At 34.3% G+C, this 16,475-nt stretch overlaps 2 protein-coding genes and 1 long non-coding RNA gene across 4 annotated transcripts; 1 reads left to right on the top strand and 2 right to left on the bottom strand.

Annotated features, from left to right (window-relative positions):
- Window positions 1-3,381: 3,381 nt before the first annotated feature.
- LOC133860815 (uncharacterized) lies at window positions 3,382-11,961 on the top strand. 2 transcript variants are annotated; one of them, XR_009898934.1, is made up of 6 exons: window positions 3,382-3,487; window positions 5,293-5,493; window positions 5,800-6,233; window positions 6,708-7,927; window positions 8,080-8,283; window positions 10,211-11,959. It is a non-coding gene; the product is annotated as an uncharacterized LOC133860815 (long non-coding RNA). The 2 variants fall into 2 exon arrangements; XR_009898935.1 differs by lacking the exon at window positions 5,293-5,493 and having other exon boundaries at window positions 3,399-3,487; window positions 10,211-11,961.
- On the bottom strand, window positions 4,952-8,508 carry LOC133860813 (uncharacterized protein At4g04980-like). The gene is made up of 8 exons (XM_062296438.1): window positions 8,229-8,508; window positions 8,044-8,139; window positions 7,810-7,939; window positions 6,583-7,501; window positions 6,037-6,202; window positions 5,787-5,951; window positions 5,537-5,689; window positions 4,952-5,452 (listed from the first exon to the last, which is right to left on the bottom strand). The coding sequence occupies exons 1-8, from the start codon at window positions 8,364-8,366 to the stop codon at window positions 5,285-5,287; spliced, it is 1,935 nt and encodes a 644-aa protein (XP_062152422.1). The 5' UTR covers window positions 8,367-8,508; the 3' UTR covers window positions 4,952-5,284.
- Window positions 11,962-14,763: 2,802 nt separating the features above from the next.
- LOC133860814 (NDR1/HIN1-like protein 6) lies at window positions 14,764-15,771 on the bottom strand. The gene has a single exon (XM_062296439.1). It carries the CDS (start codon window positions 15,474-15,476, stop codon window positions 14,775-14,777), a length of 702 nt encoding a protein of 233 aa, XP_062152423.1. The 5' UTR covers window positions 15,477-15,771; the 3' UTR covers window positions 14,764-14,774.
- Between the last annotated feature and the right edge of the window lie 704 nt (window positions 15,772-16,475).

Genomic DNA, 16,475 nt, shown 5'->3' with positions numbered 1-16,475 from the left:
ATTTGCAAGTGGCGAATCACAATTTTTTTTTTTGTAGTGAAATTACTTATATCTTACTCTCTTGTGCTTCTCATTAATTTTTTTTTTTTTTTTTCGGCACTTTTTTCATCTTCTCATTTGTGAAAATTATCATTAGATCTGTAGGGTCCATATAAGTCCCTCTATGGGCCTCACAAATCTAATATTAATTTTTAAAATTAAGAGAATAAGAAAAGGACAAGAGAAAGATGCATAGTATAGCACATCTCCTATTTTAACTATACAGTTTTATAATTCCATTTAAATATTTTATTTTTTCAAAGTACTAACATTGCAAAGTCATGTACATGTTTTATTAAGAGTAATTTCTTTATTTATTTTTTTGTTTGGTCATCTACAGGCTTCACCAAATTTGGTATGCATCGTAGCAACTCACCAATTTTTGGATAAAAAGCATTCACAATTAACTCTACTTCTAACTTTTGTCTAAAAATTTAATAAAAACTCACAAAATACATCTTTTAGTAAACTTTCTACTCAATATTAAATTTAACTTTAATTTGGTAAGTAAAACTCTCTAATGTAAAGAGTCCAAAAGTTAAAGATTTTTTAATATATATATATTTTTTTTTACCTTCATACTTTTTCTTCTTTCCTCTTATCAATAAAATAAAATATTTAGTTAAAGTATAAAAATATTTAGAGAGTTTGATGTTTAGTAATTTTAAAAAGCGGCCAGTTAAATCAACTAAAGTAGATTTTTAAAATTAAATTTAAAGAAATTTTGAAAAGTTCATTAGGAATAGTCTAAAGTAGCTAGTCGGATGCAGCTATATTTTGACCAAAATTTATATTTTGGCTAGCCAAAATAACTTTTAGTTAGTGGTATTCATATTTTTCAAAGGTCAACCCAAATTTTGGAGGGACAAAATTAAGCTTAAAAGTTAACTATACATATTTTTTCCTAAATTTTTGAGGGACACGTACCCCCGACCCTTGTTGTGTTGTCGACTATGTTATGGTTAGAGCCATTAATTAATTGACTTTGTATTTCTATTTCACAAGTCATGGTGGGCCATTCTTTGATGTTGTATTGTGGTTTTTTCCTTGGCCACATTTTGTCTCACGCTTTGGCTTCTCTTTCACAAGTCATGGTGGGCTATTCTTTGACGTACGTTGTTTTGTGGTTTTTTCCTTGGCCACATTTTATCTCATGCTTTAGAGAAGCTTTGATCTGTCATATATTGTTGGCTTCATTAAAGAAGAGAGCCATTCAATTATTATTATTATTATTTATTTTTATAGACCATTCGATTATTTTGACATATACAAGAAAAGAGAGCAGAGACTTCTAGAGAACAACAAGAAGAAGATTGTGTCTCACTTTGTATTCTCATAAGCTGTTGTGCCGACAGATTGAGAATTAAGAGAAGCCTTTTTTTTTTTTTTTTTTTTTTTTTTTGTCTTTATTATTATTATTATTTTTATGCGAGAGTGAGATTTGAGTGTATTTGGGTTTTTGAATTTGAGTGATTTTCTATATACTATTCTTTGTACTCCATCATTTTGATAGTAAATTTTCTCTAAATTGTCTCGGTGGATGTATGCTCTTTAAGTTGAATTACATAAATTTTGGTGTCTAGTGTGATTATATTATAAACTATTCTATTATTTTTTTTTTGTTTCTTTGGTGATCGTTGAATTAATTTTTGTCGTACTAGTTAATGTGCCATTGGAGGGTGTTAAAATATTTTTTTAGTAGCTAACATGGGTTTAATTGTATAGTAAGTTGTAAAAAAGTTATAAACGAATTGTAGGTCTAACATTACTTTAGAATTAGGGGAAAGTCTAGATACTTCCCTCAAACTACTATTTGATTGTCAATGTTCCTCCTAAACGCCATCCATAAACTATAAAAAATTGTCAAATTTTCATTCCATAATGACAAAAATACCCTTGATAACAATAATAAAAAAAAAAATTAAAAAAAAGGTGACCCAAGCCATCACCAGACCTTTATTTAATTGCACTACGATCTTTGAAAAAGAATCGTTAAACATATTCTGCACTTGCAACCAGGGGCGGAACTACTCTCGGGATTGGGAGATAGAAGTCCCCCTAAAATTATGAAAAGGGAAATCTATGACAAATTCTTGGGTAAAAGCGCGATTTGAAATCACTCACTTTTTAAAAATCAATTTTTGCTACTTAAGTTTTTTTGCGGATTTGAAATCAGTCACTCTGTGAGTTTTCCGTTAATTTTTACAACTTCCGTTAGTGCCACGTCAACCTTTTTGCCACATCATTTTTAAAATATTATTTAAAGACTTAATTTTTTTTTAAAAAAATAAAAATTGTGGTTTGAGAAGTGGCTGCCACCCCTTGTGGTGCCGGCCACCTCTTGGGATGGTTTGTAGGCCACTTTTCAAACCTCTATTTTCAATTTTTTTTTAAAAAATAAAAAATAGAATTTTAAAAAGTGAAAGAGTAATTTCAAAATATTATTTTTTATTATATTATTTAAAAACTTAATTTTTTTTTAATTTCTTTTAAAAAAAATGAAAATTGGGGTTTTGGAAGTGGCTGGCACCCCTTGTGGTGCCGGCCAGCTTTTGGAATGGCTTGCAGGCCACTTTCCAAACCCCTATTTTCAATTTTTTTTTAAAAAAAATAGAAAATAAAATTTTATAAAATGAGAGAGTAATTTCACATCGCGCTTTTACCCAGAGATTTATAATAGATTTTCTCTTATTAAAAACCCTTAATTTATTTTTTGAGATTCTCTTAAATTATATATATATATAATTATTTTTTTTATGAGTTTTGACCCCCTAAAATTAATTTCTTACCCTCAAAGACTTTTATTTATTAGTTTGGTCTAACCTTATCTCAAATCCTGATTCCACCCCGGCTTACGATCATAACTTTTTTTTTTTTTTTTTAAATGGCTTACGATCATAACTGCTAAAGAACATATGTGAAACTTTTTCATAATAATTATTTATGAGTAATGCTACACATCATCCCCTTGTTCTCCTTTTGTCCTCCCAAAATTGATGTGGCTTTTAAAATCACCATTGGATCAAAATCTAATAGTCATATATCAAAAATTCAATGGTGATTTTAAGAGCCACATCAATTTTGGGGGGACAAAAAGAGGACAAAGGGATGATGTGTAGCATTACTCTTTATTTATTTGGTCAACTCCCTAAAAATTTTAGACAAAAATTTATAGTTGGTTGAACCGAAAAAGTTTAGATCCAGCCCAAAACTAGTAGGCCCGAAGCCGAAGCCGAAGCCCGAAGCCCGACCAAAAAATAAAAAATCATTCTTTACAAGGCCTAGCAAAAAAAGTGATTTATCATCTCGTATAAAAGGAAGGACACGTCTATTCTTCTTCTTCTTCTTCTTCTTCTTCGCAGGTCGCCTCTTCCGCTCTTCGGTCTGCCACTCTGTCTCTCCTCACAGCTCACGCGGTCGGCCTCTGCTCACAGCGTCACAGTACACGGTCAGCCTCACAACTCACAAATCTCAAGTCTGTAATTTTTATAGTCACACACACACACACACACACACATACGCACAGACTCACTCTCACAGCACTCTCTGTACACTTTCAAGTACTTTTTTTTTTTTTTTTTTTCATTTTAAAATTTATTCTTATTGAGTTATTGTTTCTTCCTTTTATTCAGAAATTCTTTAATGATTTGTTATATTAAGAATTTGATTAGAATATGCTAATTTCATTTTATATAGAAATATATATTTAGTTTTGTATTGAGATAGACATTCTTCCAAATTATATAGTTATCTACATTGAGAAAGAAATCGCTAAAACTTTTAGTACAGAAATGCTAATAGATGATTTACGAATTTTTTGTGTTCCTTTTTTGTATATATATATGTTCAAGTTGACAAGATATATTTTTGTGTACTCTTCTTTAGTTTTAAGATATTGATATATAAAGAATTTTTGAAAACATTTTCTTTTCATGTAGTATTAAACTTTATTTTATGTAATATTATTTTATTTTCATTAATTATTAGTCCGATCCTCAAGAATTAAGTCTTGCCTCCGCCATTGAATGGGAACCAATCTTAAGTCTTAATACATTTGCCTGGAAAATCTACCAGTTGGTGTTGTTCTATATTGGCACTCCTGAATTTAGTTGTTTGATTGATCCAAATGTGAGCCATGGGCATTTATAGGTTTAGATAAACAGATTAATTAGGCGTATTTTCCACATAAAGGCAGGGATGAGTCCCTCGTGTCAGGACAATGATCCTCTCTATTTCAAAGTTAGGATTTAAAGTTGGTGCATCTAACGGTGCTTTTGATGCCATATTGTTTAAATTATTTAAAAGACGTGCCAACATTGACATTATGTACACTATTAGATGCACAACTTTAAATGGCATCGTTTTATTGAAAATAGTGTCTTAGTATTTGTTACGTGAATGATTTTGCAAACACACAATAGGATAATTTGATAGGTTCTGAGGGAATTTAGACCTTAAATTTTGAGGGAACTTAGACCTTTTAGATTATGAGGAAACCTAGATCTTTTCAAATACAAAGTTTGGAATTAATTTTTGCTTGTTTATTCATTCAATGACATCGTTTAAGTAGAAGGAACACAAGACTTAGACTTAGAGTAGAACTCCTTAATGACACATACTTGGAGATAAATCACACTCGGCTAGGAGATAACTCTTACACGACTTAGAGTTTCACCCCTTACACACAAATAAATGCACCGTAGTGCTACAACCCAATTGACTCTAACATTTAATCTTAATACCACACTGACACTAATAATAAAGATAAAACAAACTACATGACTACAATATGTAATCAACTACATGACTATCATATGTAATCTGACTGCAACACTGGCATATAATAAAATATAGGAACAGATACTAACTAAGTACTCCTAATGCAACACTGACTTCACAACAAAAGTAGATATTACGGCATGCTAATTCCTTACACTTTATTATCATAACAATATTATTGCACATGTTCAAGTCTCTGTACTCTGCATATATGTATGCAGTCACTTGTGGGGGGGTGGGGGAATATGTCACCAGTTGGAGCAATGAAAGCCAAATTAACCTTTTATAGTAACAAGTCTTTTGTATTATAGATACTAAATAAAATAGTTATAGTGGCACACCATATTTTACAAAAAAGGTAACTGCAATATGCTTGCTGCCATATCCTGAGCAATGCTTCTGATTATGCAAACTACATTGCTCAATATTGGCTCTTGTATTATACTGTTGTTTGATGGAAAAGACATCACTCAGGTTGTGGATCAGCCTCTATTTCATTGGCTAATTCCCGGGTCAACATGTCAGCCCGATCATCTTGTCCACCTGCAAAGCTATAGACCCGAAATGCAAGCTGGAAGGCTCTCCAAAGCATCTTTGTGTGTCCATTCGCAGCTGACTTTGCCTCTCTCCGTTCCTAAAGTAAAAGCCAAACGTCTTATACAGACTCATAAAAAGGTTATTAAATTGGGAAATCTAAACAGTAAGTTTTGCTATTCACCTTAAGTGCCAACTCCATGCAACTTGAAGAAACATCTACCATAGATTCCTTGATTCGCACTAAAATATTAAAGTCAAAATGAATATTTTGGCTCTGCAGCCGCTTGGATTCTTCATCTTTGGTTCTTTCTAATGCATCCATTTCCCCCTTGATCTGTTTGCAACAAATTTATCAGCCAGGGGAAGAAATTGCTGTGTCAGTAAAATTCTGGTGCGTTTTTTAGACTCTTCCATGAGTCCTAATAGTTTACCTTGTTGAAATAGGAATCAACCTTGTCAAGAAGCTGGCCCAAAGGAGGCATTACTTTCCAGTTCTCCAGAGCAGTAACTATTCCTTCCAATTTTAAGTACAGTGCTGTCGCAGTCCTCAATGATTCGAGCTTCTTTGTGGGAAAACCTTCAAATCTTGCCAGCACCTGCATTACAAGGACTTAGGCTTTTGTTTCAAAGAGCCAAGAATGAAAAGGATCAATGGATTGGACCATATGGTATGAGCATCACCTGGGTCTCATCAGTCAACTGCTCTAAATGTTGTTCCACATATTTGTGGAATTTAACAAGCTCAGCCATGTCCTTGGTTTGAAAGGAATTGATGGCAGCTTTAATGTTCAGGATTGATTTTTCATGCTTCTGAACGTCTTCTTCAATTTGCTGGAAATATGCTGATCTAAGGAAACAAAGAAGGGAAACAGTAGCAGGTAAGAGACCAGCCCTCTTCATCTGGTAAATTCTATAACTATTATAATGCAAGAGATCGAATTCTTGTTAAATTATCACTTATCCTAAAAGCTTAAATTAATAAGAAGGGGTAAATTTAATCATTTAATCAATACTTTAATACTCCTCCTCGCATGCGGACTTAAACTCCCTTTTAATAAGTGATGTTTAACACATGAAATATTTAATTAAAATGGAAGATGAATGTTAGAGATATTATTTGAACTTAGGACCTCTGCTCTGATAACATGTTAAACCCTTTGTATCAACTAAAACTTTTGGATAAGTGGTGATTTAACAATTCTATAGTTATGGGTTGTGGAAAAAGACCTTTTTGTCATCTCTGCTAATGCATCAGCCATTCCCTGTTGCTTCCCAGCAGAAACTCCTATCTGAGTTTTACTCCTCTTTGTAACCTTTTCATTTAAACTAGAGCCTTCAACCTTTCCTTTCAGGATCCGATACATGTTGCCCATATGGGTTGATCTCTTCAGTTTGGTAGTTGCCTTCTTTGGGCGTAAGGCCTTTGCTACACCAAGTGGAGGAGGAGGTGGTGGTGCAGCTCCCTTTTTCAGTGGCATTGGAGGCGATACTGCTGGTGCGGATCCTTTAGGTGGAAGTAGAGGTGGCGCTGCAGCAAGATTTGAAGGCGGAATGGACGGTGGTGATGGGACCGTTGTTGGTATAGTTGGAGGAGTATTGAACAGCGGTTTTGGAGGTGGAAGTGGCACAGCTATTAACTCTCTTGCTTTAGGCATCATATTATCTGAACTAAAATTTGGAAACTTTGGTGAAGTGTTTGTAGCTTTGGAATCATTTAGCCTCTCATGACTTACTTTATCTTGTGATTCTTTAGCAATTTCTTGCAATATTTCTGGATTTTGGTCAACAGCAGCCTTGTTTTTCCCTCTCGTGGGGCTGGAACCTTCAGCTGATACATTAAGGTACATGTTGGATGAGAGGCATTTCATGTCGGTGGGCATCAAGTTTCCCATTGCCTGAAGTCTGAGAGGCAAAAGAAGAGGTCGGGAGCAGGAAACAGCAGCCAATTCACCAAGTCTCGTAGCAAAGGTCAGCTCAGGAGGGAATGAAGTTGGAGTATCTGGGGAAGGGCAGTAGGTTTTGTTGTCTGAGTAGGATCTATACAAAACGTCCCCGATGGTGGAGCCCTTCTCGTCTTCTTCCATCACATCGAACATCTTTTTCGCTATGTTAGTCATGTATTTGAGCTTTGCTTGTACAAGTTCTCCTTCAATACAATTAATTTATCAACTCTCTGAAGACAGTATATGAGCGAAAGAAAGAGAGAAGACGTAGACAAAGATTTACGGGAAGAGCCCAAAAAGGCTACATCTTGCTCGTATTCTTTGATAATATTTATAGTACAAAAGACTCTTATTTATAAGAAAATTGGGGTAGGTGAAGATAAAAAAAAATGTATAGTAATCAAATTAATTATGGAATCAATCATAGAAAGTTATTATCCTATAAGAAATATATACCATATCATATATTCTAAGAGTATTTAATGCTTTAACAAGAACGAAGGTATCCTACCGAGTTGCTCCAAACTGATGTTGTCGACCAAGCTGTCCTCTGTCTCATCTCCACAGTTGGTTATCCACTTGTGGTTCTTTGCCCATGAATCTCCAATAGATTTCAAAGCAGTGTAAAGGTGTTCCAATCCCTATGTAAATATGTTGTTTTCATTAGCTCATAGACTGATGCAATCAGGTCTATTAATTTATAAAATAAGCATCTTTAATTACTTCATGTTCTTGGAAAGTGAACCTGATTTATTGAAGATCCTTTAATTTCTGAGTTCAGATTGCAGGGAACAACATTAGGGTACAGATTATGGAGATCTTCTACTGTTCCCATCACCAGCTGCCAGAAGGTGGAAAACAGGACAGAGAAATGAAGTGCAATTTGACATGAACAGTATTTCTGGTACTGCAAAATTAAATAGTGAGTACCTCATGGATGGGGCTCGAACCATCACAAGGTGGAAGGTCAATGATGTCTCTAAAGGTTAGTATCTTCTTCCGGAGCTCTATCATAAAGATGAAATTTCCTCTCCATCCACTCGAATTGTCTGGCATCATGCCTGCCATATTCTTCAGGTTGTAGGATACATCTGAGCTTGTTGCCTGGATGAACTAACCGTTCTTTGTCAAAAAATGATAATTTATGCAGAAGTATATATATTTCAACGGCTTGTTATTTAACTCTCACGAATTTGTTTCACATTCTCAAAAGATTCCCTATTTTCTTAAAAATGTAGTTTCCAGCATAACTCAAAAAAAAAAGAAGAAGCTATAAATCAAATTTTTATTCTACAATTATCCTACAGTGCTGACGTGACAGTTGCGACCAATTTTTGGATTTTTTTTTCTTCTACAAGAACTAAATCCAATGGTTAGTTGAGACTGTCACACGAACATTGTAGAATAAAAATGTTGTTTTTAGCATTACTTTTTTGTAAAATTTCTCTTTTTGATGAGGATAGGGTTTAGGACGGAGAAAGGGACAATGTAGAATAATAATTTACAACAAAAGGAGAAGAAAAAGGAAGCTATACTCAACCAAATTTCTATTATATCAAAAATAAATAATGATTTTCAATGTTGTTTTCACTCTTCCTTCACATAGCATATATATAATACTATTAGTATTAATTCTTCTACAACTTTCAAGTTAAGTTTAATCTACTAAATAGTCTAAATACACTCTCTAGATACAAAGACTAATTTATTAAGTAGCATAAAAGATATAACTTGCAAAGAGACAATACAAGAAAATCCAAATCTTTTACTGTGGATGTAGGCTTGCTATCCAAATCATGTAAATCAGTGTTTTATATTGACTTGGTTACTATTTGATGTCAAAAGAGATGATAATAGGGCCCCCCCCATATTACCATTGTGTCAAAGTAGACACCATGTTGGTATTTGATGTCAAAATAGACCGAAAAGAGGCCACAAGTGACGTCTTTTGCATTTTTCTCTCCGAAATATCCTTAAAGTTATTAGAAAATAAAATTAAAAAAAGTTAATAAATGACCGTTTAAAAAAAAAATTAAAAAAAAAGAACAAAAAATACTAAAAATACAAAAGACCCAACTTTAGTTTTTAGGGTGGCCGAAGCACCTCACAGTCTATGGAGGTGGTTCAACCACCCCTGTTTTCATTTTTGGGGTGGCCAAACCACTCCTCATAAATGTACATGGTTCAGCCACCTGCTCCTTTTATTTAGGGGATTTTTTTTTGTTGGAGTGGCCGAACCACCTCCCACGGTCTATGGGGGTGTTTCGGCCGCCCTATTTTCATTTTTGGGTGGCCAAATTACCTCCACACACTTTGACTACTTTTCCATTCATTTTAACACCAATTTTTAATGGAGTGCCTAATTTGACAGTCGGTGATGACAATATGGAGGGCCTAATGTCACTTTTAAAAGTTTAAAAACTTAAAAATGTGGTGATAGTTCAAAGGACAAAAGTATATTTTCTCCGAACTATTTGTTCATTTACGTATATATCACGAAGTGAAGCAGATTCTGAAATGCTCAATTAAGCATCTCTCAACTTTTGTTCCCGTTATACGAGGAATAGATTTTTGTAAAAGGACACCCCCAGAAACTTGCGTTTAACAAGTATGTCATATTGTTTCTCAATTTCAAGAATCATTCAGCATGTTCATAGGGAAAGCTCAGTTATATATAGAAGGCCAATGTTCAACTAATATACAGACCAAGTTTTACATCTCTGTAGTTCTACAATATTTGCTTTAAAAATGCCCATTCTTTTGTGGCATTTATCTTACCACTTGATCAGAAGGTTAATTTCATCTTTAAAATTTCTGTACGTAACAGAAAATATGACCAATTAGAAATAAGAAAACTCATATGCTCTGTTTTATAATCATTCATCATTACCCGGATTCCACTTTCATTGCAGTGGGAGAATAATGGTGCCTTTGCTGATAATCCAGTCGCCATCTTCGTTGCAGATGACAATATTCAAAGTTTCAATAACCCGCCATTTTAGCCTCCGAGGATCAAGAAGACAGATGACGAATTGAAACTGAGACTAGTTAAGGTAAATCACCTCTGCAACTATATCTTTGGCTTATATGTAAGAATGCTGTGATTGAAAGCAACCAAGAGAAAAGGCCAAGTTCGAGAAACTATGATGCAGCGCTGGGGTTCGAGAGAAAATAGCAGCAGGTCCTCTGTCCCCTCCAGCCCCTCCTCCTTTTAAGGGGCAAACCGTGTAGGTTTGCCTGGCAAGCCTCTTTGGTGCCTGGACCTTAATATAGGGAATAATCCTCCTCTACAATTTAGGAAGTGATGGGTTGAGAGATTGCCACTTGTGTGTCTTCAGCTCTAAAATAACTACTAGATAGCATTTCCAGAAGGATCAGAACCCCCTGCCACCCTTTTCCTTTTCTTTGGAACTGCACAACGATGGCAATTTAGCCAATTCATGTAGGTTCCAAATTTCCATCCCCACGATCGATATCACTGGATGTCGATCATGAGTGCTGTTAGGGGTACTATAGTTTTTACTACAACTTTTCTTACAAACTGACGTGACAGTCTATAATTAGTGAAATTATTAAGCGAAAAATGTAACTTGCCAATTTAATTAGGCACAGAAATTTTCAACAAACTGAATTTGTAAGAAATTTTCTATAAATCAACTTTTAAAAATGACATGTGTTTATGGCATTTGAAAGACATGTTTTTTTTAATAGCATATGTTTTTCACATGCTTAAAGGACACATATCACTTTTAGAGACGGGTTTGTAGGAGTTTCTTACAACCGGTTTGTTGGAAATTTTCATACATTAATTAGTTTGTAATTGATTTGTCAATCATACATGCTTAATCATTCTATCAGTTATGAACTGTCATGTCAGTTTGTAAAGAGATAGCAAAAGTGGTAATACTCCAAACATTTTCGCTTGAATCATATACCCATTTTTTTGTCAAAATATTTCCTATTTATTTTGCACACTTGTCATTCATGATGTGGCTTTTCGTTTTAAATGGATGTAATTAACCATACTATATTGAAATACATGATTAAGCTCTAAAAGATGAGAGTAGGCACATAACATGCTAGGTATCACTAGGTCCACAATTTTAAGAGAGGGGGTCATTATATGCAATACCACTATCTTAGCTAATTGCTCCATGAAATGAATCTTCATAGTTATTAAAATTAGGAAAAATTGTATCATTAGTCCATGTGGTTGGCCTAAATTACAAATTGCTCCATTTGTTATCAAAATTAATTCACAGATCCTTGTGGTTGACTTAATTTACAAATCGCTCCTTAGAGTCAAATTCTGTTAAAAATCTTGACAAATTCGGCTCAAGAGGCAACCACCCAATTTCTATTTTCATTTTTTTTGAATAATCTTTTAAATTTTATTTATTTATATTTTAATAGATTTTTTTTTATTTTATTTATTTTTTATTATTATGATCGATACGTCTAGCCATCTTATTGGCTCTAACGTGGTGCCTAATGGAATTTGTTAAAATTTGTAACGGAATTTGACACTGGGAAGCGATTTATAAATTAATCCGACTACAAGGATCTTTGAATTAATTTTGATGTTAAAGTGAGCGATTTGTAATTTAGGCCAGCCACATGGACTAATAGTACATTTTTTCCTTAAAACTATAGCGCGGGTTTTTTATTATAATTTTATTTTTCTTTTTGCAAAAACGTCTTAAAAAAGAATAGTAAAAATATAAATATAAATAATAATAATAATAATAATAATAATAATAGTAATTAAAAGAAAAAAAAATAAAGAAAATAAAGGTTATAGATGAATTCATTAAATTTGAATAATTGTCGATTTTTGCCTTATAGTGATAGTTGAGTAATCGAATTAGACCAACATTAAACCACAATAAATAGTAGGAGTGAAAACTTGGAGCTGATTCTCGGTTATTGGTTAAAATCGGTAACCGGTTAATCGCCTGGTTGGTACCTGGTTATTCGGACTGGTACCAAATCTCTGCAACTCTCGCCCCTCTGATCCAAAATCCATTGAAACCACTGCAAATCTTCTGGTGGAGAATATTTTGAGCGATGGGGAAGAACGAATTTCTGACGCCAAAAGCGATTGCGAACCGGATCAAAGTGAAGTGGCTATAGAAGCTACCGTGGTACTGCCAGATGTGCCAGAGGCGACGGTGGTACTACCAGATGTGCCGCGACAAGAACGGCTTCAAGTGCCACTGCATGAGCGAGAGCCACCAACGCCAGATGTAGATCTTCGGCCAGAACCCCATGCGCATCGTTGACGGCTAGATCTTCGGCCGCTTCGGCTAGATGTTCGACCAGATCTTCGACTAGATCTTAAGCTAGATCTTCGGCCACATGGCTGCTATCGTCGTCTACAACAAGCGACTGGGTTGAGTGGGTTCAATGATGCCGACGATTTGCTAAATCAAGTCTTTGAGCAGTTCTTCTATCTTGAAAGATTGAGAGACAATGATCTAAGTTCGTATTTTGAAAGACTGAAGGTGTCGGTTGAAGCAAAGTGAAAGCCGAAAGCCGAAAGGAAAAGAATGTCTAAAACTAGGGTAAAATCATGGTATAAAGGGTAATTTAGTAATTTCATATTTTATTATTTATATAGATACCTGGTTTTCCGGTTATAACCAAGTTTTTGAAAAGGGTAAAACTGGTAACTAACTCCGGATAGCCGGATATCGATTATTTTATAACCGGGTATCAAACCGGTTTCCCAGTTACCGATTACTGGTAAGATTTACACCCCTAATAAATAGTCATAAAATGTTACTTGTAACAGATTTAGCCAACCTTGAACCATATATATATATATATATATATTAAATTTTGGTTTTTTTTAACCTACATTTTATTAGCCATTGCCAGTGAAATTTTTGCAAATTTATTGAACGTATATGCATCCAAGTATGAAATTGCTAGAAATTTTTGGTATACTTAACGATGTTAGCCACCCTAAAACTATTTTTAAATGTTAAATTTTGGTTAATGGTGAGGTAATATTATTATTTTTGCTGCATTATTTAACAAATTTCTCTTTAGTACTAACGCTTATGATTCTCATTGAAATATTTAGGCTTAAGAAAGTTCCTTTAGCTTTCAGTTGACCTATTCCTCTTTCAATTTTCACGTTTCTTTTTAATGACTACATTATAATTTAATTTCAATATATTTTTGCGGAAACGTCTAAGAGAAGAATAGTACAACTATAAATAATAATAATGAAAAAGAAAAAAAAAAGAAAAAAAAGAAAGAAAGAAAGAAAGAAAGAAAAAGGTTATAGATGAATTTATTAAATTCAAAAAGCTGTTGGTTGGGTGGATCAAATGAAACCAACATTAAAAAATAAAAAATAAAAAAAAAGGAAAAAAAAAAGGGAAGAAAAGTAAAGAAAAGAAAGAAAAAAAGAAAAAAAGAAAAGTCATAAAATGCTACTTGTCTTGGATTTAGCTACCTTAAAACCATTTATATATTAAATTTTGGTTCCTTTTCAATTTACTTTTTATTAACCATTGTTAGTGAAATTTTTGCAAAGCTACTAAACGTATATTCACAAGTATGAGATTGCTGACCTATGTAACAATTTTAGCCACCTCAAAACCATTTAAAATGTTAAATTTTGGTTATCGAGGACGTAATGTTATATTTATAGGGTTAAGCGCTCATTGCCTCCCTTTGGTTTAAAGACTATATTTTTTTTTATCTCAGTTTCATTTCGTATTGTAGATAGCACTTCGTTTATGGCTAAAAATAGACATGGTACTTCTGTCCATAAAATTAACAGAAATCCACGTGGCCATATGCTCATTTAAAAATAATAATAATAATAATAAACTAAAAAAATTATAATATTAATAAATGAAAAATATTTTAAAAAAATATATATTTAAAAAAAAAAAAAAAAAAAAAGAAGCTCATTCAACTAACAACCGATTTTAAAATAGTCCCATGAATTTTTAAGTGTGCTAAAGTGACTCATTAAAATACTAAGGTGTGACAGAAATGCTACTTTTTCTGATAATACCTTTATTCTTTTAAAAACTAAAATAAAAAAATTATTGAAAAGACTACTTTTTTTATTCTTTTTTTTTTTTTTTTTTTTAAAAAAAAAAGGGTGGGGGGCTGGATTAATGAAACTGCATATATGTAATGACATTCAGGGCACACATCATTGTTTCTCTGCAACTAAGAAACTGGTTCTAGTCCAATAAAAGCATATATCACACAAAGCTAGACCTGAAATGGGCTCTATTTGTCAACATATTATGTCAATATTGTATATGCAACTATAGAACATGCAACTAGAGAACATTACATGAGGAACAGTAGTAGAAATAACTCTTGACTTTAAAGGCTTAGGCCCCCCTCCCACCAAAAAAAGAAATGCTTCCCGTGTCTCTAGTTCCACCCCAATATCATTAAAAAAAACACTCACAAACATCAACGACTAAGATTCAATACAAATTAAATTGCCACGCTGTAATCATATTTGGATGATAAAATCCCAACTTTCTTGTTTGGTTGCAAGTTGTCGATGACCAACGTGCAGTTTACATAGACTTTAATTCTCCTTAACTTAAAATTTCCGACCACAACATTAACCGGAGCATACACTGTTACAAGCAAAGGTATTCTCCCTGTATGCCGGTTCTCCATGAGGGCTGCTTGCAGCCCTGAGCCAAACGGGCTTGTCCCTGCTAAGGCAATATTTATCATTGTTGTATTCTTTCTGGGTTGATAGAAAGCTGGGAGTTTTCCATAGCAAAGATTTGAGCCGGTGTAAGATATGATAATCTCGCTATCTTCGCCGTAGATGAAGCTGATATGTTCATTTGGGTTTTCAGCTTTTACTGTCACGGCAAATTCAGTGAAGAGGCTCATGTCAGACTGGAAGGTGAAAGCCTGGACGCTGAAGCTGTCAACTTTATAGGACGGAATTTGGGGCTTGTACTTGGCGTGGAAGAAGAAAATAAGGGAAAGCAAGAGGACAGTGATGAAGAAGAGAAAGCAATAGCAGCAACACATGCACTTAAAGCAACTACTGCTTGACCTTTTCGACGGGTACCGGGGTACGTTACGCCTATAAGGAGGAGGCCGGAGGCTTCCATGGTTGTGTGAGAGCATGACATACTTTGGTGGTGGGTATGGATGGCCAATGGATTCCATGGGGAATGATGATGCTGATGATGAGGATAGAGGTGTTCTGGTGGACCCTTTGGTGGGCAAAGGCCATAAGAGTAGGAGAGAAGACGAAAGAGAGGCACTTCTTTTCCTCTTCTCCAATGAAATCTGGAGGGAAGATGGTTGGGAAGAAGAGAGAAAGTGTTCTTTTTTTGGGGGATGGTTTGCATTGGTTCAAGGGCATGTTGTTAGATATGTGCGGACATGGAGGGCACATACATTGCGGGTCTGGATGTTTGTCTAACCGGGTTTCCAGGTGCATGGTCAAACTGGTTTTCTAATTTTCTACCATGTCTTGCTCTATTTTCTTTTTTGGCATTCTTGCCAACTTGAACATGGTCTATTTTATTTTTTATTTTTTGTTAGGGAGCCTCCCATTTCCTCTAATTTCTGTCCAATGAGTATATGACACCTGTTGAAAAAACAAAAATCCAAGGATAGCTCATTGGCCATGTCACTCGCATCTCATATTCGCTGTTGGGATTGGTATGTCCGAATTGTTAGTAATTTGAAAGATTTCGTATAAAGCTTGCCTGCCCAAATTAATTTTGAGCTGTTTGGTCACTTACCAGACATATAAGTTTTATATGAGATTCCTCATGTTACCTGTCCAACTTGTTAGCAATTCGATTAAGTAATTTATGTGAATCATAATCCTCTTGCTAAGATTAAGTATCATCATATCATTTTAGGCAACTTCAAGTGGGCATTAACAAGAAGGGGTTTAGAAGTTTCATCAGTCCCTTTTGATTGGCAACTGCACACGGCAGTGACGGCACACCCATCTCTGATTGAGTCGCTTCCACTAGAGCTACAGAGGGACAAAGAAAAATCATTCCCTTTTGATCCCCAAAAAATTCAAGCAATTGTAAAAGCCAAAAAGCTTTACCTCATAACGACAACCATGAAAAGAAAAACCAATATTCTCTCTCTCTCTCTCTCTCTCTCTCTCTAGAATCCCCACAAAAATCAGTCTGATCCTTG

Source organism: Alnus glutinosa, chromosome 2, assembly GCF_958979055.1.
Source record: "Alnus glutinosa chromosome 2, dhAlnGlut1.1, whole genome shotgun sequence".
Lineage (NCBI taxonomy): Eukaryota > Viridiplantae > Streptophyta > Magnoliopsida > Fagales > Betulaceae > Alnus > Alnus glutinosa.
The sequence above is the reverse complement of the archived record's forward strand: the minus strand, read 5'-3'. Positions and strand labels throughout refer to the sequence as shown.

Coding starts and splice junctions, on each gene's coding strand:
- LOC133860813 (XM_062296438.1), bottom strand. CDS start 8,366: ATGGCAGGCATGATGCCAGACAATTCGAGTGGATGGAGAGGAAATTTC. Junction 7,940..8,043: donor AAGGATCTTCAATAAATCAG/GTTCACTTTCCA, acceptor ATATTTACATAG/GGATTGGAACACCTTTACAC. Junction 7,502..7,809: donor CATCAGTTTGGAGCAACTCG/GTAGGATACCTT, acceptor ATTGTATTGAAG/GAGAACTTGTACAAGCAAAG.
- LOC133860814 (XM_062296439.1), bottom strand. CDS start 15,476: ATGGAATCCATTGGCCATCCATACCCACCACCAAAGTATGTCATGCTC.